Genomic DNA, 21365 nt, shown 5'->3' on the forward strand with positions numbered 1-21365 from the left:
GGCCCTCATCACAGAGGTCAGGATGCAGACACACAATCATAAGCACGGGAGGACACGGGGAGAAGACGCAGTCTGACAGCCAAGGAGGGAGAAAGCTGCCCCATCCACACCTTGATCTCAGAATCATGCTCTCCTGAGCTGCTGTGGCTCGAACAGAAAATGTCCACAAAGGTCATGTGTTAAATACTGGTCCTCATCTGGTGATGCTGTGAAGAGGTGACTGGGTCATGAGGGCACTAACTTCATCAATGAATGAAATGGATTATTACTAGGAGGGTCTAGTTAAAGAACATGGGCCACTGGAGGGTGTGTCTTTGAAAGGTATATTTTGTTCCCTTTCTCCCTCCCCACCCTCTCTCTTCCTCTCCCTACCTGCCCACATGAGGGGACCATCTTTGCTCTGACATGCCTTTCTGCTGTGATGTTCTGATCACAACCCAAAAACAAAGACAAATAGTCATGGACTGAAGCCTCTGAAACTATCAGCCAAAATAAACTTTTCCTCCTTTAAGAGTGTTTTCCTTAAGCATTTTGTCACAGCAAAATTAAAAGCTGATTGAGACAAGAGCTATGGAATAATGGCTGTGTTGAAGCCACCAGGCTCCAGGCCTTTGTTATGGCAGACCAATCAAGCTAATACAATTGATTTTGAATCTGAGGAGCTACTGAAGGACTTTAATAGTGCATTCTAGACATATACTTGGGAAGTAAGGAACATAGTAAGGAAGAGAGGAAGGGAGGAAGGGAGGGAGGGAGGGAGGGAGGGGACTATAACTATGCCATCAAGAGAAACTTGGTGTATGTGGGAAACTCTTCTGGTCAGCAGGTGGAGTTTCAAGAGAGCATGTTTTATTTTAAAATAAATTAATGCCCATGGCACACACATGCGCACACACACACAAACACACACAACACACACACACACACACACACACACACACACACCCTTCACAGTCACTAATAGGAAATGGCAATAGCAATAAATGTTGACATAGTGGGGACTGCCTCTGTGCCCTAGTGTGCTTTGTGGTGGAGAGGTGGAAGAACCAGGTATGTGGAACCCAGGGATGCTGACTTGCTAACAGAATAAGATGTCACATCACGTGGAAGATGCAGATGAGTGGTGAAGCCTACCGTCTGCTTGAGGACAGGCTGGGGCTTGGAAGCGTTGTGACAGCCTGAATTTGCTGTGGCATTTAGCACTTAATACAGCAACCACCAGGAGACAGCAAAGTCCTCCAAGTATGCCTCAAGCTAAATAAGATCTAATTAATATGAAAAGAATAAATATTTCTTTAAAAGCAGATGGATTTCATCATTCGTAAAGACAGTTGTGAGAAGGACAGCACCTCGTGAAAACAGGACTCTGATAGAGGAATAGCAGCTGTGCCAAGCTTAGGGAAGTCAGGCAACTCGCCAGAGGTCTGTGGCTGGGCCAGAATGTGGAACCAAACTCAGAAACTGTTACTTTACAAGTTCATTAACGAGCATAGGTTCCTGAAAAGAGCCACCGCAATTCTGAGTCCTGCCAGGGCAAACACAGCCATCATGCTGCCCACTGCTGACTGTCCCTGCCTCAGGCCATGATACCTTCTCTGTAATAGTCTGTCCCCAGATCTTCACAAGGCATTCACGTCTCAGCTCTTAGGTCTTAGTTTAAATGTTTCTTCCCAGTGTAGCAAGGCTGTTCCCAAACTGCAGCTCTATGGCATCTGAGACACTGAGTTTTGTCACACTGTCAGATGTCACAGTGCTTAAACCATTACTGTCCAGCCCAAATCCTTTGAGGGCTTTCACACTGCTGCCATTATCTTGGATACCCAGTAACTTAAAAGATGAAAAAAATTCTGATGGCCCTTATAAATAAATGTGTGTGATATACATGTTCTTGTGCTCATACGTGTAGATGGGCACAAGTGTGTGTGTATGTGTGCACGTGTGTGTGTGTGTGCATGTGCGTGTGTAGGCCAGAAATTGACCTCTGCCTCTTTCTCAGGTGCCCTCTACCTTATTCATTGAGATGGGATCTCTCACGGTTGCAGCTGATTCAGCTAGACTAGCTAGATAGTGGTCCCCGGGGCCCTCCCACTTGCCTCTCCAGCACTGGAATTACAGGTGCTCATGCTGCTCCCAGATTTTTATGTGGCTGCTGGGGATTCAAATTCAGGTCCTCATGCTTGTGTGGCAAACACTTTACCCACTGAGCCACGTATGCAGCCCTTACAAATGAAGTTTTTAATGATAAAAATACCCCCCACATGCAGCGGTGTGGGACTGACGGCACATAATGGCATCCTGTGCTTGTGTGAGGACGACTGTCACTGTGACCAGGCAGCCGAATCTCGGTTTTCATCTGTATAAATCCAGCTCCAGTTTTCAAGAATCTTCCTTTGATGGGCTAAAGAGATGGCTTAGTGGTTAAGCACTTGCCTGTGAAGCCTCAGGACCCCAGTTCAAAGTTCGATTCCCTAGGACCCCCGTAAGCCAGATGCACAAGGTGGCACATGCATCTGGATTTCATTTGCAGTGTCTGGAGACCCTGGCTCACCCATTCTCTCTCTCTATCTGCCTCTTTCTCTCTCTGTCTGTCAATTTCAAATGAATAAATAAAAATAAACAAAAATTAAGAAAAAACAAATGAAGAATTCCTTAAAAATAAAAAAAGAATCTTCCTTTGAGGAGCATCAAGGACTATCATATAACTCAATGCCCTTCTTGCTATGGTATGTTCAGGCTGCCTCTGGCTAGTCTACGAATTTTAATTAAATTTTATTTTGCTTCAAACCTGTGGTTCTTTAAGCACAGGGTCCACTTGCCAATCAAGACTGGCACTGGAGCAAGCGTCTGAGTCATTACTTTCCCCCATAGGCATACTCTGCCTGTCACAGAAAGAACCCAGCCTTGTTGTTCAGTGGAGGCCCAGGGGACCTCCAGACTTGCTCTTGCTGGCTCAGCCAGTCAAGGGCCAACAGGAGTCCATGAAGGGGGGGGTAGTATGGGCACAAGCACAAGGGCGGGGGTGGTGATTGTGAGAAGCATGCTTACAAGCAGGGCAGGGGGAGAAATGCCCTAGCTGGGAGATGAGAAATATAAACTATTCAAATATATGTGTGTGTGTGTGTGTGTGTGTGTGTGTGTGTGTGCGTGCGTGCATGCGTGTGTGTAATATTATATATGTCTAGATACCTCTTGGTGGGTGTGTGGCTACATATCTGTATGTGTGTACATATAGTGTATTATATATATATACATAATGCTAGGTGGGAGTGCTTAAGCGATGGTTTGAACAAGAAACATGGGACTCTTGTCTCTGCTTCCTGCTTTTGTACGTGATGTCTCTCTCCAATGTACACTCCAATTACTGCCATCCACTCTTCTCACCAGAGGCAGACAGATGGGGCTACCTGACCTTGGATTTGTACACATGTTTTCTCAAGTATTTTGCTGTAGTTATATGAAGCTATCTAATTGTGTGTGTGTGGGTGTGTATACATGTCAACGGATATATGAAGACATGCATCTATATAGTATGTGGGTCTTGTGCAAGGCACATGCATACTCTCTTGAAATTAGCCTCTTAAGGAAGCCAAGCCAGGGCCAGGACTGGGCTGAAGCCAATGAGGGGCTAAGGAAGCAATGCCTGGCTTGCCTGCCCAACTCACAAACTCTCCAGCCCCATCTTACATCCATTTGTGTGTTTGTGATTGCAGCCTCATTCTTTCCTTCTATAGACAAACCTCCAATGTCACCCACTGTAAGAAAGAAAAATGTCCACTCATATAAACTGCCAGATTTCTTACAGACCTTGCTATGTGAAGGGAAGATTCACATAAATGGGGCTTGGTCTACACAGCCACACTTTCAACAAAGCACTGTATCTGACCATGTCACAACACACCCCTAACTCGGGCTGGGAGTGGGAGACAGTGATTGATGGCCACTCTGACTCCCAGCCAAAGGAGGAAGTGTTCTTGGAAGAAAGGGACTTTTTAAAAGAAAGCATGTGCTGGACGGGTGACTGAGCATAGCCCCTCTGGCCCTCCAAGCCAGTTCGTGTTACAGATGGGAAAGCTCGCATCAGAGCAGCTGCACTGGCCCAGGTACGCACAGCTGACTGACCAGAATCAGCTGGGCACCAAAATCTCATGTGTTTCTGCTGGGAGTAAGGCAGTCAGCTGCTGTGCCTCAACAGTCCCAGAATTCAGTCACAAAAGTATTATTAAAAACACAGGAAATTTTTTCTAAAGTTGGCACTCTGACGCTGTTGACTTTGGGGCTGCTCTGAGAGGCAAGACTGTTCACAGCATGACTGCTGCGAAGGCTCCCTGTGTTCCAGCTGATAACGGAGCTATTGTCAGCAGTCACAGTGAGACGGCTTTCCTGAAGCTCTTAATAAACACAGACAGAAAGCCACCACAGGAAGAGTGTCAGCTGGAGTGCTCCTTCTATGGCTACTCACCTTCACCTTGGTTAAGAAATCGCATAAACGCCACCTGACTGACCTCAAAAAACTGGCTGTTTGGTGTTTTCACCAGAACAAAGTTGCCTTCTATTCCACACAAATAAGCTAACCTCACTTCAAATTCTGACATCTGTGTACATTCTAAATGAATTTGAGCACCATCAAGATAGTCCTACCAATTGAGTGACTTTAAAAATAGACCTCAGGGGCTGGTGGGATGGCTTGACGGTTAAGGCATTTGCCTGCAAAGCCAAAGGACACAGTTTGATTCCCCAGGAGCCATGTTAGCCAGATGCACAAGGGGGCGCACGTGTCTGGAGTTCGTTTGCAGTGGCTCGAGGCCCTGGCACACCCATTCTCTCTTTCTCTCTTCTCCTCTTTCTCTGTGAAATAAATAAATAAAAATATATAAGAAAAACAGACCTCAGGAGGCAAGAGCAGTGGTGTGGAGTGAGAAGGCCAGACCCCTGTCTCCCAGCTCCTCCAAGACCCCTGGCCCTGGTAGGTCCCATTGTGCATTCCTTGGGGAGGCCTGGTCCCTTTGTGAACTTTGGAATTAAGCCTTTTGCTCTGGTATCCAGACTGGCCACTGGGTACCAACATCCCTGTTCACCTGAGTCAGAGTGTGCACTGGCCAAAGGACAAAACCTTGCTTTATCCTCAATGAAATAAAGAGTCTCCCTAGAATGGGTAGACAACAAGGCAAAAAAAAAAAAAAAGCCAATGAAAGTCAGAAAACAGAGGGATTTCCACCAAGGACATCTAGTCCTGCAATGGAAACCTGCAATGAAATCATAGAGAAATCAACAGAAATTCATTCCACAAATGAAAACACAACAACCATGAGATTCTGATTAAAAAAATCACTGAACTGGAAGCAAGCCATCAAAGAATCAATAATCATGTCAATGAAATTGAACAGAATCATCTCCTAGAGCATTCAGCTTTTTTTCTTTCTCTCTTTTTTTTTTTAATTAGTTTTGTACTCAGTGAATACAGTCAAGTTGGTACAATTGTTAGCCACCTCTCTGTCCAGCTTTTGACAGTAGGCTTAATGTGATGGAAGAAAATGTTAGAACCCTCCAAAGAGGTATGAATAAATTGAAGGTAAGTCAAGAAATGGAAGATCTCAACAACTAGTGGATTAAGCTTAATGAAGACTTGATCAAATGCAGAAAAAGCCTTTGAGAAGATACAAAATCACTTCATGATCAAAACATTGGAGAGAATAAGTGTGGTTAGTTCATATCATAACATAATAAAGGCGATATACAAAGCTCCAAAGGCCCAAATAATATTTAATGGAGAGAGACTGGAGTAATTCCCATTAAGATCAGAAACAAGAGAGGGTTGTCCATTCTCACCTCTGCTTTTCAGTATAGTACTGGAAGTCCTAGCTGAAGCAATAAGACAGGAGAAGGAAATAAAACAATACAATTTGGAAAGGAAGAAGTTAAGTTAGCTCTATTCAACGATGACATGACTGTATATGTAAGAGACCTGAGAAACTCCATCCCAAAACTCCTGAAGGTGATTAACTCCTATAGCAAAGTAGGAGGATACAAAATTATTGCCAAAAATTCTGTAGCCTTTCTATATGCAAATGACAAAGATACAGAGAAAGAAATAAGGGACATAGTCCCATTTTCAATAGCAACAAAAAAAAATACCTTGTAATAACGTTAACCAATAAAGTGAAAGATCAATACAACAAAAACATAAAAACTCTCAACAAAGAAATTGAGGAGGACTTGAGAAAATGGAAAGACCTCCCATGCTCCTGGATAGGGAGAATTAACATTGTGAAGATGACAATCCTACCAAAGGCAACATACAGATTTAACGCAATTTCAATTAAAATCCTACAGTGTTCTTCACAGAGATAGAAAAAATGATCTCAAATTTCATATGGAAAGGCAGAAGACCTCGCATATCCAAAATATCCTCAGCAAAAGAAATACCTCACAGAGGAAGAAATACAAAGGGCAAACACACACTTAAGAAAATGTTCATCATCCCTAATCATCAGAGAAATGCAAATTAAAACAACTATGAGACTCTACCTTACCCCAATAAGGATAGCAAACATCAAAAAATCAAACAAAAATAAATGCTGGTGAGGATGTGGAGAAGCAGGAACAGTCATCCACTGTTGGTGGGAATGTAGGATGGTACAACCACTTTAGAAAGCAATATGGAGACTCCTAAAAAAGCTGATCATAGAGATACCAACAGACCCAGGTATTCTCTTACCTGGCATCTACCCTAAAACCTTTCAAACCACAGGCAAGAAAGATTTGCTCAGCCATGTTTGTAGCGGCTCAATTCATAATAGCTAAGAGCTGGAATCAACCCAGATGTCCATCACTAGAAGAATGCATAACTAAGATGTGGTATATCTACACAATGGAATTCAATATAGCAGTAAGAAAAAATGACACAAAGAAATTTGAGGAAAAATGTTTGAAGCTGGAACAGATCATTCTCAGTGAACATACCCAATCACAGAAAAAAAATTGCCACATAGTCTCACTCATCTACAGCACCTAACCTGAATCTACCCAAGATACCTTACACACCCAGCAAGACTAGACATTAGGATGGATGGGGAGGGAGGGATGGTCATAGAAGGGGTGGGAAACACTAATCTAGACCCAAACAGCAATAATACCATAAAATTCTACTTCCTAAAAGGCAGACCAAATGGCTGAACCTTCACCAGGACCTTACAGGAAACACCTGAACCCCAAGACACTGGAGAGGGTAGGATCAAGTCTAACCTAAATCCTCTACATTTTCCCTCCCTCTCCCTCCCTCTCCCTCTCCCTCTCCCCCCCTCTCTAACTCCTATATATTAGTTACCTTTTTCCTCATTTTCTTAGGGGACACTGACCTATAACTCCCAGTACCAGCATGGAGGTTTTGATCAGAGAAACCTACAATGTTTTCTAAAAGAATGACAGATTTCTGTCAGAGTACTTGATGACCCACCAAAGGTTAGTGGTAAGACCCTACTGCTGAAGACACCTTATATGGTTGACATGTAAAATGGAATGGCATGGCTGGAAGCCAGGAGAGAGTCAATCCCCAGACAGTGCATCTAGTGCCAGAAGGTACTACATGGGCGACTGGGGGAAATGACTAATATCTGTCCAAGCAACTCATGGTCCAACCTACTTAGTAGCAAATAACATGGTGTGATGCCCACGCAAGTGCAATAGTGGCACACAGCCACGGTGGGGAACCAACTGCTCTTGATTTGGCTAACTGATCCCCTCAGTGGTACAAGACCCATAGCTGGAACTGGGAAACAAGTCAGAACCATGTCCAAACATAAGACCACTCTCCAATATCAAGCTACCATCAACCATGGGCTACAAGAGGGCCTACACCTATTAAACTCTCTATAAAATAAGTAAGGGCTATCTCATTTGTCCTGGTGCTAACTTACTCTCTGTTGGAGAATCTGCTTCTCTTTTCAGATAGATGCAGATCCTAACGAGAGAGCCACCCCATCATACCTCAAAAGGGCCCTGGCTGAAACTAAGGAAAATTGGCAAAACAAGCAAGGGTTCTATTTTACTGATGAACCGGATACCAGCACAAGGGGGAGGGAGACCAACACAGGAAAAATCAATGCCTACCAAATCAGAGAGCCAGAGCCCCAGAGGCCCCCAACACCTCATCACTGAAGCAGACCAAAAATGAACCCAACATGGCTCAGGGAAATTTTGCAGAAGAGGGGGCGGAAAGAATGTCAGAGCCACATGTTGGGTCATGATATACAGAGACATTTGTCGTACCAATAACTGTGGGCTAATGCCACAATGCACGACCCATATACCTCAACAAGGAGGGGCCGATGGGGAGGGGGTAGGACATGGATGAGCCTAATAATGGTACCAAACTGCCTGTACTTGCAGAATGGCTAGAGGCCCTGGTATGCCCATTTCCCCCCATTCTCTCACCCTCTTTCTCTCTCATAAATAAATAAATAAAATAATTAAAAAATAAATGTAATTTAAACTTCACAACATCACATTTACCATGGCAAAAATGCAACCTGAAAATATTTGCTACATAAAGAGCAAGAGAATGTGAACCACTCTCAGTAGCACAAATAGAAAATGGAGTCAGATGTTGGAATGAACATAAAGGACACAAACAAGCCATTCTAACAATGCTAAGTGATAAGAAAAAGTCTATATAGTTTAAATCAATGAAAAGAGAAAATCTAAGTCAACAGAGAAAAAATTATTCTGTTAAGGATTTCCTCCTACAGATATCCTACTTAAATTTCTAAAAGTTACAGGCTAGAGAGAATGCTCAGTGGTTAAAGGCACTTACTTTCAAAGCCTAGTGGCCCAAGTTTGATTCTCCAGTACCCATGAAAGCCAAGGGAACAAAGTGGTGCAGGAGCCCAGGGTTCGTTCGCAATGGCAAGCGGCCCTGGTGTAGACACACACTCTCTCAAATAAACAAATGTAAACAAGGCATGAACCAAAATAATAAATATTTTTCCCTCTAAGTTGTTTGTACCAGACATTGTGTTTTAGCAAAGTATCCAGCACAGCTTCAGAGTCCCTGTTTTCACATCTAAGTTATATGATCTGAAAAATGCTAAACAGCCTAACAGCAGTCGTTACTTCAGTAGAATATCTGACATTCAACAGATACTTGAAGAAATTGTCAGGAGAATGTTTCCATTTTTTTTTTTTGTTTGTTTGTTTGTTTTGGAGATCAGTCTTGTGTAATCCAGGCTGGCCTTGAACTTGATATGTAACTAAGGGTGACCATGAATTTATGAACCTCCTGCCTTAACCTTCCAAGTGCTTGGCTATAGCACATACCTGATTTATGTGGTGCTGGGAATCCAACTCAGCTTCGTATGCACCAAGCCCCACCAAGGGAAGCTTCTGAGGGGATAGACCAGAGCTTGCTTGGAGAGCCCCATTTTTCCTTCTTAAAAGCCCTATATTTTCTCAGTTTTATAGCTTTTTACCTAAAATAGCCAAGGATCGCAAACATGAACTTTCAAACCACAAATGCTTCCAGCTTGGAAGAATTGCTTTGGAGGGCAAGTTTTGGGGTCTACTTCCTTTATTTAGAGACTCAAGGAAGACACAGAATTAGCAGTCTTGAATCGTCAGCACAGTAAATCACCCCGCCGGGTCCAAACAAAACGATTAGGACTCAGCGTCACATTTCAGATTTGTCAAACTGCCATCTTTGCGACAACAGGAAATGCCCAGTCCCCGTTAACCAGAACAGACTCATGGTACACTAACAGATGTTTAAAGCCAGAAGTCTGGTAAACATTTTGTCTTGAAATAATCATTCTTACCTTTCCAAAACTTCCTTTGCCAATGGCTCGCAGAATCTGGAAATGGTCAAAGTTGACTGTAAAAGAACAAACAAAAAACACAGGAATCAAGTTTGCTTTTTCAGCATCTTACCCATGTGCCCCCCACCAGCTCCACTGGCTTCTGTTCCAACCATGCCATGTTTCCCTACCAGCACTTTTTTACTGAAGCGTCCTGCAAGGAGCTTAGCACATCCTATCTTCCAATCCCCTTACCACCGTTACAGCCTCACCAGCGACATTTAAAATGAGACATGTTGAAGGCCATGGGAGGGGACAACAGGAGAGCTCAGACATTTGGATTTTCATATTCTTGTTCATTTTCCCCCTTTTCAGGAAGATTGTTCCTAGTATGGACCTTTCCCATCTGCCTGGCACCCTCACACATCCAGACCACCGCTTACCTGTGCTCACTGTACCCACTTCATGGTCTGAGTCTGTCTGGCCCCTGGCATTGTGGGCAACTGCAGAACAAATACAAGGTCCATGCCACCCTCCCGCTGTCACTGAGCTGTGTCCTCCTTTCTTCCTGGTTACCTGCTTCTGCATCCTCGCTCCTACCCCTCCCTGACCAGCCCCAACAAGCCAACACTGTGTGGCCATACTACTAGGTCTTGGGGTACCCTGTTGTCCTCTTGGGGTACCCTGTTGTCCTCCTTGTCCCTCCCTCACCTCTCTCTCCTTTTGGAAATTCCCACTTGGCTTCGTTGGCGGAGGTCCTCTCCCAAGTCAGCCTTTTTCTCCCAGACATTAGACACTGTAATCTCTCAGTTCTCCATCCAACGTTCTCTTCTCACAGCCTCCCAAGGCATCAGTGACATACCAGTGACTGGCCCAGGTACTCCCTGTCCTCTGCATGCTACAAACTGATGCCTACTCCATCATTCATAGAAGATCCAAAGCTACTTTGGAACTCAGCATATCCCCCAGAGGCCAGACTGCATGGAGCAGACCTTCTCCAGCTGTACCAGGTCATCACCCAGACTCACTCCTTTTTCCCCTGCTCCCATATTTAGTCCTTTATCATGGCAGATCCATTTTGCCTATTCCAAGTTTCTCTCATCTGTTGCCCCAGGAGCACTATGGTCTCTACGTTCTCCTGTCACCTGAAGCCCTCAGGAGACTCTCAACATCCACTCCTGACTCTCCCTCCCTGGTGCACATGTACCCATGGTCTTCACAGAAAATAAACTCATTCTCCAGGTGCTCGCCCAGTCCTCCTGCCTCACCTCCCCACACTGCCCAGATCCCTACTTTGCAGACATGGCTTCCTTCCTTCCTGGAATAGCCACCTTGTACATTGTTCCTGACCTGAACTTGCCACCCTGCTGGGGGAGCATCCTGAGAGGGCAGGATGCCCCTGCCTTGATGCCTTTTCCAAGCACACTATGCGGAAGGGCCTTTCTATTTGATTAAGTTCACTCTTCTAAGCAGACTGTGAGATTCCTAAGCCCAGAGGTCATGCTTACTTTTTGCTGTTGTGCCCTTGGCACCCAGATATTTCTTAGTACAACATGGTGTTCAATAAATACTCATTAACTAAAGGGCTGACTGAATGAACTAATCTCCATGTTCATCATGCCAAATACAACTCTGGGTACATAATATTATTCAGGAAATATTTTTGGATCAAATTCAATTAAAGCCAGTTATCAAGAACAAGAAAAGACATATTATTTACAAAGATGAAATGAATTGATTAGTTGACAATGTAATTGAAGCCACGGTTTGGGAAAGTCAGTGCAGACAATCAGTTCCTTGTTTATTAAACTCATGCAAAGAGGAGAATTACATTATACTGTATCCCTGCCAAACCAAAGTCAGAATCCAACAAGCAATCAAATGCCTTGCATGCTTAGAATAGAGAGATAGGGTTAATGGTTAACTTAGCAAAACCTTGAGTTTATTTATTATTTGTTTGACCCAGAGCTGTTTACTTTCATAATAACTTACCAGGGCAAGAAAGTTTCAACTTTCTCCCCTTACCTATTTTCCAAATGTTAAGGGATAAGAATAAAGGGAAGAGCTTGAGCACAGATTAGTGGCCATCATGTGCTAGGAAGGGTATGCAGCACATCAGATATTCCAGTATTTGTGAGGCAGGTGCCACTGTGCTCACCTGTCTCTGTGACAAATACCTGAAGGAAGCAACTTACAGGGAGGAAGGATGTACTTTTAGCAGGTAGTCAGTCCACGGACACCAAGTAGCACATCAGGGCAACAGGAGTGTGTGGAAGAGGCGGTTCACATCACGGCAGGCAGGAAGCAGAGTGGAGCAGCAGCAGGAGGGGGCCAGACCCGTTACAGTCACCAGGGGCACACTCAAAATGACCTCCGGCCACCCAGTCAGCCCTCTCATAATCCACCATTTCCCAGAAACTGAATCCATTGACAGATCTCTCCTGATGTGATCAACTCTGGAAATACCCTCCCAGACTCACCCAGAGTTGTGCTTTACAAATGCAAGCATTTTTCCATCCAATCAGATTGTCAACATTACTCATCATATGCTAGAGAGAGGGCTCCGTCCGCAAAGTGCATGCCTCTTAGGTATGAAGACCTGAGTTTGATCCCTAGTACCCACATAGCAAAGGCTGAGAGTGATGGTGAATGCTTTAAATTCTAGCATGGGGGTGGGGGGCAAGGCCAGGAGGATCTCTGAGGCTCACTGACCATCCCATCTGAGTAACTGGCTACTTCCAGGGCAGCAAGAGACCTTGTCTCAAAAAAATAATAATAATTGGGACTGGAGAGATGGCTTAGCAGTTAAGATGCTTTCCTCTAAAGCCAAAGGACCTAGGTTCAATTTCCCAGTGCCTACATAAAACGAGATGTACAAGGTGGTGCAAGCATATGGAGGTTGTTTCCAGTAGCTAGAGGCCCTGAAAGCATACCCATTCTCTCTCCTTCATTCTCTTGCAAATAAATAAAATACAAATTAACCAAAAAAGTACTGTGTTCCTGGGGAGCAACTTGTGAGGTTAGCCTCTGACCTCCACATGCATGGACACATAATACATTCTCTCTCACACACATGAACATGTGCACGTGCGCAAACACACACACACACACACACACACACACACACACACACAGATTAACCATTACAGTGGATTAGACTCCTTACAAAGGACAGGACAGGACAGAGTAAGGAGGCCTCTGACACATGGCTCAAGTATGGCTTTCTGTTCAACTTCCCTCGACTCCTAGAACCGCATGGCCGATGGGCATCACTGAGCCCCTGCATGCTTCACCCACCCCTTCTGTGAAAAGAAGGCCAAGGCGCCTGCCTTTCACAGAGAGGTCAGGACAGAGCCAGGCACACTGCAGTCTTTTCAGAGGTACTGACTGACAGTATTGGGGTGAAGAACTTGTTGGTTCCTTTCTCTGTTCCTACTTCTTCCAGGATATGGCTTTCCCTACACACATTCCTGTCCTCTGACCCCATCAGAGGTGGAGCGAGTTATCTGAGCAGCAAGCTGGCAAGGACATTGTGTGGGAGTGTGGGCCATCTTGTGCCCTCGTAATGCCATCCTGTGGGCTTAGGAGCCAGCTTCTCTTCTGTTCTGCTTACAGAATATTCTTGCAACCCGTGTCACCATATGACTTCTCTCCAACCAGGTGGGCATGTCTTGCTGATTCTGGACTCAGGTGTGGTTCTCACCATCCTGAGGCCCACCCCAGCTCCAGCTTTATCCCCAGGTCCAGATGAGACTTGGCTCCCAGTTCCCTCTTCTGTTGCCTTGTTTTAAAGCTAGAGGGAATCATTAGTTACTGAGCATTCTGTGAAATGCCAAAGCCACTATGACTCCAGTGGTGTTGTAAACACTCTCATTCACCCGTGTCCCCTACAAAGAGGTGGGTTCTTTGGGAGTCTAATGCAATGTACAGGCAGGAAAGTACTCGATGCTTGCTTGCCCATCTATAAGAGGTCAGTAACTTCAAGAATGTGGCCCTTTTTTTATTGGCTTCTCCCTCAGACCTTGTATATCAATGTGGACATAAAAGTTTCTAGAAGAATACATTCTGAATAAGAAAGATGAACACCTAGCTGATAGACAGGTGGACATGGTTTTTGTCATGAACTAATGACTTTGCCATGTCAAAGATGTGTCCTACAAGTCACATCGTCACATGGCATTGTTGCCCCAAAACAAGAGGAGATGGCTGGGTGTATGTGTCACTGTGGGTTTCGTAGCATATCCATCTGATCCCTGGACCTTCCTGGCTTTAGCACAGGAAGCCTGTATCCCTGAAATCTCCTGTCTGGAGAGAATGGGAATAGTTGTCATTCGATGGTTTATACATCATAGACGGTCATACCTGAAGAGGCCAGCCCTGGAGATCTGGCAGCATGATGGTGGGTGAGGTGAAGATCTAAAAAGTGGTCTTTGGGACACAGATGGTGAAAATGACACCCTTCCCCCTTCTCCCATCACTGCTGCTCTAAGACAAGTCTTCTTCACATTCATGACCAGAGCTGAGAGATCAGCCACAGAGAGTCCACTCCAGGTTGGTGTCCATACTGGCCAGCAGGGTCAGCACTGGACCAAGTGGACAGTACTGACTTCCCACGGCCTTGCTATGACACTGTACAGGAAAGGAGCAGAGAGCTGTGGCTTGCTACTCCAAGCTGCAAGCACTTCTTTCAGCTTCATCAAAAAGATGAATTTAATAAAAACCCCTAGCCTTTTATTCTCACACTCTCTCCTTTTATCAGCAAAATGCTGAGTGTATAGACAGTCAGACATTCACATGCCTATTCATAGAGGAAAATATTATCCAGCATCAACTTTAAGACAGAAGCTAATTTGGATGCTGGTGGACATATGGAACCCATGATAAGGAAAGTATAAACACACTTCAGAGGGGATTAGCATGAACTATCAATATCTTGTCAGTAAAGACATTTAGACACACCTCCTTCCTGTGTGCCTGCTGGATGCATTTCCTGGGGCTGTCTGAACCAAGTGTCAACAAGTCACTTAAAACAGCAAGAATTAATTTTCTCACAGTTCAAAAGGAGGAGAAGTCCAGAACCAGGATGTCTACAGGGCTGTGCCATCTTCCCAAAGACTCTGGGGCATCCTTTCCTGCCAGTGTTCCCTGGCACTCAGAGCCTGCCAATACATCAACTTTAAGCCATACTTCTGCCTTCATTTGGCTTCTCCCCTGGTGTCTGTTTTCTTCCCAGGGGCCACCAGCTATTTCATTTGAGGTATGAGACAATTTCATCTCAAGATCCTCCACTAATTACATCAGGAAAGATCTTATTTGCTAATATGTTCCCACCTGAAGTTCTGAGCGGTTGTGAATTTGGCAAGGAGGAGCTACCTTAACACAATACGCCCACAAAAGCCCCTTGCTTCGAGGAGTTGTCAGTCAAGAGTGCTGGACAGCTGGCTGAGCCCACATTTAGCACCCCTGTGTTCCACACCAATGCATATACCTACAGCTGTCTGAGTGCAGAACTAGTTTTGGGAAGAAAATTTTGGCCTTCAGCTCTTCAGTCCAGTACAATCCAATCAGAGCTAACGAGCTCTGTGTGATGCACACTTTGGTTATATCTCATAGACAGGAAGTCACATGACCATGTCATCTGTAAGGTCCCTGTTAGTGCTCAGAGCAATTGTTCAAAACGAGAGGCCCCAAATAATCTAAAACCTATGAGGCTAGCCTCCTGGGAGGACCAGCGTACCTAGTGTCTGCTGATGCTTTCTGACTCAGCTGTTGAGAAGCAGAATGGGAAGAGATGACAGATAACGGTGAGAAAGATGTCCATTCCTGCCCCTTTGGCACAGGGAGCTGTGCTGTTCATTCATGCTGATGCTGAGAACAAGGTGCAGTGGATATAGGTTCTGCCTAAGTGCCTTATTCATGAACCTTGAGGAAACTGGGCCAGCGGAGGACAAAGCCAGTGTTCAGACAGACATTTGCATTTCGATTGATCTTATTACCCACACATAAATGTCCTCCATTCTTTGCTATACTCTCGAGGGCAGTGAAACATAAATGCTCTTGTTGCTTATGTTAAGCATTAACCACATCAGATACGGAGATTCCAGGCTCCCGACAGTAAAGCTCTTCCTTGAAGGGAGCCTGGGTGAGCTCTAGGAGCCAACATGTGGTTCTAAGGGACCCTCAAGGGCAAATACAGAGGGGACAGTCCGGGCTGGACTGATGCTAATAGTTCTCATTGTTTTCTCTTTCTACATTTGGGTCCTCTGAAGTGTGACTTTAGGACTCCAAAGGCTGAAAGTGTTCCATACCCTCATTTCCACCATAGCAAGGGCTTCATTTGTCTGAAAAGGTGCTGGCTAGCTCGAGGTACACCAATGCTTCTTTCTATCTTGCCTCCCTTTGCCAAAGAATGTGCTCAGTATTGACAGACGGTGAGGCACTGGTCATGCTGGTAGTCCAGGAGTCCTGAGGAAGTTGTCTTGAGGACAAAGACTGAGCAGCAACAGCCACTTAGCCTAACATTGTGTAGTTCTGGTGCTTATAACTGGGTGGTGTTGGTGGAGGAACAATTCATGGAGGAATGGCCAGAATAGAGAACCCAGAGGAAGCCAAGCAAACATGCACATTGGCCTGTTGACTAAGGTATGAAGCAGCTCAGGAAGGATAGCCTCAACAGGGAGTGCTGCAGTGACGGGTCGTCTGTAGGCAGAGTGTGGTCCTTGGGTTGGGGGTGGCGTCATTACTGAGCAACTCATCTAGGTAGGAATACACAATCCGTCCTGGGAATCTGAGAATGAGGAGGGGAGTGGTAGAGGGAAAGATGCTGTGGGAGAAAAGTCAGGGAGCCACATTGACACAATGGAGGGGAAGCCAACTCCCTGGTGGAGGCAGATGGGGAATGACAGGCAAGGATAGAGAGAGAAAAGCCAGGGAGCCATCCCTTGCATGATTCTAGAGCTGTAAGGAAGGCCACATGGGGTAAGGGGCAGAGTCAGCCTACCCATCATCTCCTTGTAGCTCTGGCTCTGGCCCTCAGAAAACTGGCTGCTCCAAGCTTGCCCCCATTACATGCTGCTGAAGTAAGCCTCATGACATCTGCCTTCAGCTCAGCTCCACTGCTGCTCTGGATATGATAAGGGATAGAGATGTGTCACACTAATTTGTATGTATCCCATTCTCAACTTAGGGGCATAGGTAACCATATGAGTCTGAAGTCATCTCCACAGGCACATAGTTTGACTACCTGTTTCCTGGAAGTGCTGCTTTGGGATGCTGCAAAGTTGCTAGGCGATATGGTCCAGCGGCAAAAGTAGATCACTGCAAGCAGCATTTCCTGGTTCCCTGTGATGCGAGGAGCCTCGAGCTACCACATGTTTCCTTCATCATACCTTCCCTGAAATAATGGACTGAATCCCTCTGAAACTGTGAACCCAAACAAATATTTCCTCCTCCTTTAAGCTGCTTCTGTCAGGTCTGTGTCACAGTAGAGCAAAAGTAGCTAGAACACTAAGTTAGTTACTGCAAAGACCAAATTTGACCATGTGATACTTGGGCATTTAGAACTGTTCTTCAGAATGGATTTTAAGAGTTTAGAGATGGGGAGTTCAGAAGACCAAAATGCCAACAGGAATGTGGACAGTAAGGGTTGGGCAATAAGAACTGTATCCAGACCAACATGTGTTGTTTACATACTAAGTATGTCCATATCTAATAAAAATAAATCTAAAAAAGAAATCTGTTAGGAATTGGAATGCAGGCCAGTCATATTAAACTCTAGCAAAGAATTTGTTTGTGTAATATCTGTCCTAAAAAATAACAAAAACTGAGTGATGTGCTGGAGAGATGGCTTAGTGGTTAAGGAGCTTGCCTGCAAAGCCTAAGGACTCATGTTTGACTCTCCAGGCCCCATGTAAGCCAGATGCACAGTGATGCAAGCACACAATGTCACTCATGCACACAAGAGGCACACACATCTGGAGTTAGACTGCAGCAGCTGGAGGCCCTGGCGTGCCAATTCTCCCCCTGTCCACTCAATTTTTTGTTTAAAAAGCCAGTTTGTTGGGCTTGTCTCAAAACAAAACAAAGAAAACACCCGAGTGAGGATGAACTCAAAAGTAATGGACTACTTTATTTGATGGGACAATATAGCAGTGAGGCTGTGGTATGGTCATTGCTGCCTGCTCTTAGCCAAGTTCCCAGTGCTAATCAATAGGAAAATGCAGAGCAAAAAGATTTGAAAATTGTACAGTTTGACCAGAAAAGGTGTTTATTTAAAGTTTCAGACAGAGCAAATCCAGAAAAGGCAGCTGTAGTTGTCAAGGAGGTTGGTGATATTAAGTAGAAGCCAAACTATTTATACCGGGACAAAAGGAAAAATACCTTTAAAGGCATTTCAGGAACCAGCAAGACCTCATCCTTAGCATGGTCCGGGGGCCGCCCCATGAAAAGGCTTTCTAGTGGAGTGCTTTCCACAGTCCAGTCACCTGGACACTATAAGGCTGATGTAACCAGTGTCCAAAGGAACCCAGCTACTGCGTCAGCTGGCAACAGAACTTGGTATCATCCCCATGGCACTATTTTTGGAGATATGTAGAATGCTGAAGTTATGGAGTCATGGAGGCTTCCACCGAGATTTCTAAGAAAACCTATGAGGTTCAGCAATATGTAGCCATGCCAGACCCTATGGGAAGCTTTGAGCTTGAAGCCTAAGTTGCAACGAAGACAGAGAATGTTGGAGATGCTATAATGTGGAACATCTGTGGAGGAAAGCCATAGGCAGTGAGGGAAGCCAGCTCAACAGGGGGGCCATGTGGTTTGACAATGGCAAGGCCATAGCGGCAAGGCTAGCCCAGACCGAAGTTCAAACAATGCTGCCATTGCCCTCGATTCTGGATATAAAGCGGAAAGAGTTAACGTTCATCCTGCTGAATTTTGGTTCAATCTTCCCTTGCTATCTTCTTTCCTTCCTTTTGACATTGGATTGTGTATGCTGTGCCAGTGTATAGTGGAAGTATGTTCAATGTTCTCCTTAAGTCTTGGAGGAGACTTGAACTTGAACCTTTGCTCAGTGTTGGAACTGTTAAGACTTTAGGGAATTCTTAACATTAAGCATTTTGCATTGAGATGGCTGTAGGACTTTGGAGCCCAAGAGCAAAATGTTACAGTGTAACTGAAATATCCCCATGGGCTCATGTTCTGAACACTCGTCCCCCAGCTGTTGGTGCTATTTTGGAAGCTATGGGACCTTTAGGAGGTGGAACCAAGTAGGTCACCAGGAGTGGATCTTTGAAGGCAGAACTGACCCTGATGTCTGCCAGGTTGTCTGACCCCCTGCAGTGTGATGCCTGCACCTCCAGCATATGCTCCTTGCTGCCACACCTTGTTCATCTCAATGGACCAAAATGCTCTAAACTGTGAACCAAAATAAATCTCGTGTCCTTTAATTTGTTTCTGCCAACAACTAGAGGCTCCTTCAGCAATGTTGTAACCAGTCCTTCTGCTTCAAACTTCTCACTTTCCTTTCTGCTGCCAACCAAAGAAACCCCTATGCTTTAGAGGGTTCTGTGGGCCAGGTTAGGATCCTGGAGAAGCTCCCCCTTGCAGTGTAATGGAACGCCATGGGAGTCTGACCAGAGGGTGAAGCTCACAACTACCTTATATATCTGCCTCCTACAGGATCCCATTCTATAAATGATAAATTCATTGTTGTGAACAGATACTTCTAGGATGAACACACACACACACACACACACACACACACAGTCTTTTTCCATCATTAAGAGAAACTAGAATTATGAGATAAGAAGTCTGATAGAACTGCTTCATTTCTGTGGCCTCTGATGGTCCTGTAGGGTTACAAGATATCTTGTGTATTTTGCACTTCCTTCCTAAACTTTGCTGAGGTCTGGCTCTAAACTACGTCCTGGCCAGAAGCCAGCGACACCTGGTTCTAGCTACACAGGCTGTGGACATCTGGCAGGAAAGTATACAGTACAGTGAAGATGGAATGGGGGAACGTTCAGGCTGGAACAGAGAGAAGATGCATCCCTTCTCTAAGGTCATCAGGTAAACGCAGAGCTGTGCTATAACGGGTGGCTTTGTGGAGAAGGCACCCGGCGCTGTCCTTGCTCACTCAGCGTCTAAGGAATTCACCACATTCCAAGGTGTCAGGACTTCTTTGTGAGTGAGCAGTCAGTTTGGGGAAGTGAGTTTGACTTTACAAGCTGGTAAGGCACCTCCCTGGTCTATAAAACTGGAGGAATAGTGACATTCTGGCAGAATCAGAGCGTGAGAGACTTCCTTGGTTGTGTCAGTGACATTGGGACATTGAGCCATCTCTCTTCTCCCTGTCTACTGTGGCGATCCAGCACAGACCACAGGTGTGCTGTGGACACTAACTGAGATCACTCGTGAAGAGGCTTAGGTCAGGGCCCAGCATGCGCAATCCAAAGAAGGCGGGTGGGTGAGGGGTGATGTGATGACAATGGTGACCTGGCTGGTAGGATGAGAATGGCAATGATGACAGTGACAGTTGTTATGGGCTAATGTGCCTGCAAATGCAGTCAGTGCCTTGAAGTGCGACTGTGAATGGAAATGGCCCTTAAGGAGTCTTGAGGGTGGCCCTAATCCAGCCTCCTGGTGTCCTTATAAGAAGCAGAAATTAAGATGCAGGCACAAAGGGAGGACTGTGTGAGGACACAGGGACAAAGGGAGAGGCATCAGGAGAAACATCTTGCCTTCATCCTGATCAGGGCCTCCCAGCAGCCCCCAGAGCTATGGGAACCAGGAATGACCATTACACTCCAGTCTATTCTATTATTGTTTATTACAGCCCCAGCACAAACACAATAATGATGCAGTCATTGTAAAGGTACGATGGGGACTCTGGGCTGTGGAGGAAAAGGTTCCTATCCAGTTACCTATGGGGGCAGCAGTTGACCAATGCAGGTGGTAATGCAGGGCCAGAAAGGATGAGCTGGGACAGGAAGAGTATCCTGGCGAGTGAGAATGCCTGACCTCATCCAGGACATAAGAAATGAAACTGAGAAGGCCTGTGGAACACAAACGACACTGATCAGCAGGAACACTGAACATGCCAGCTCAGAAGAGAAAGGCCAACAAATGCGAGACTACAGAGACCTCCCAACCTGGCAATCCACAGGCAGGTACCACAAGAGAAAGAAGGGCCATTTGTGAATGAAGGGTGAGTTTGGTGTGGGATGTATTTTGTCTTGGGAGGCTTGTGGATGTTGAAGAGGCTGTGGCCAGTTCTGGGGAAGGAGATGGTCTTGGGGTCATGGTATCAGGTGTAAGGGAAGACAGTTGTAGGCAGAGTATGGCGAGTGTATGCTGAGGACAATCTAGGGTCCCTAAGAGCTGAAGGAAACAGAGAATGAGCCAAGGAGGAGAAAATTCAAAGAGAAGAAAGCTATGCAACCAGCCAGGAAATGTGTGGCAAGGGACAGTCTCCGAAAGTCACCCTGGGCACATTCAGCAAGCCCATGATGAAAACCAGGCTGTATGCCTTCACAGACTGATACATGAATGCGTGAACAAACAAGCGAGTGAGTGGATGAATGA

The 21365-nt window shown here is 45.4% G+C and overlaps 1 protein-coding gene across 3 annotated transcripts in view; it reads right to left on the minus strand.

Annotated features, from left to right (window-relative positions):
• The window catches only part of Stk32b (serine/threonine kinase 32B), a 397429-nt gene that overhangs the window by 288989 nt on the left and 87075 nt on the right, over positions 1 to 21365 (minus strand). The window contains exons 1-2 of one of the 3 annotated variants that reach the window (XM_045134438.1): positions 11981 to 12000; positions 9807 to 9862 (exon numbers count right to left, since the gene is read on the minus strand). Coding sequence is in view for 1 of the 3 variants with exons in the window: in XM_004669833.2 (XP_004669890.1) it covers positions 9807 to 9862 (56 nt within the window). In the remaining 2 variants the exon portion in view is untranslated. Of the gene's footprint in view, positions 1 to 9806; positions 9863 to 11135; positions 11156 to 11980; positions 12001 to 21365 lie in introns of those variants that run through there. The other 2 variants (XM_045134439.1, XM_004669833.2) reach the window with 2 other exon arrangements.

The sequence above is a fragment of the Jaculus jaculus genome, chromosome 14, assembly GCF_020740685.1.
Source record: "Jaculus jaculus isolate mJacJac1 chromosome 14, mJacJac1.mat.Y.cur, whole genome shotgun sequence".
NCBI lineage: Eukaryota > Metazoa > Chordata > Mammalia > Rodentia > Dipodidae > Jaculus > Jaculus jaculus.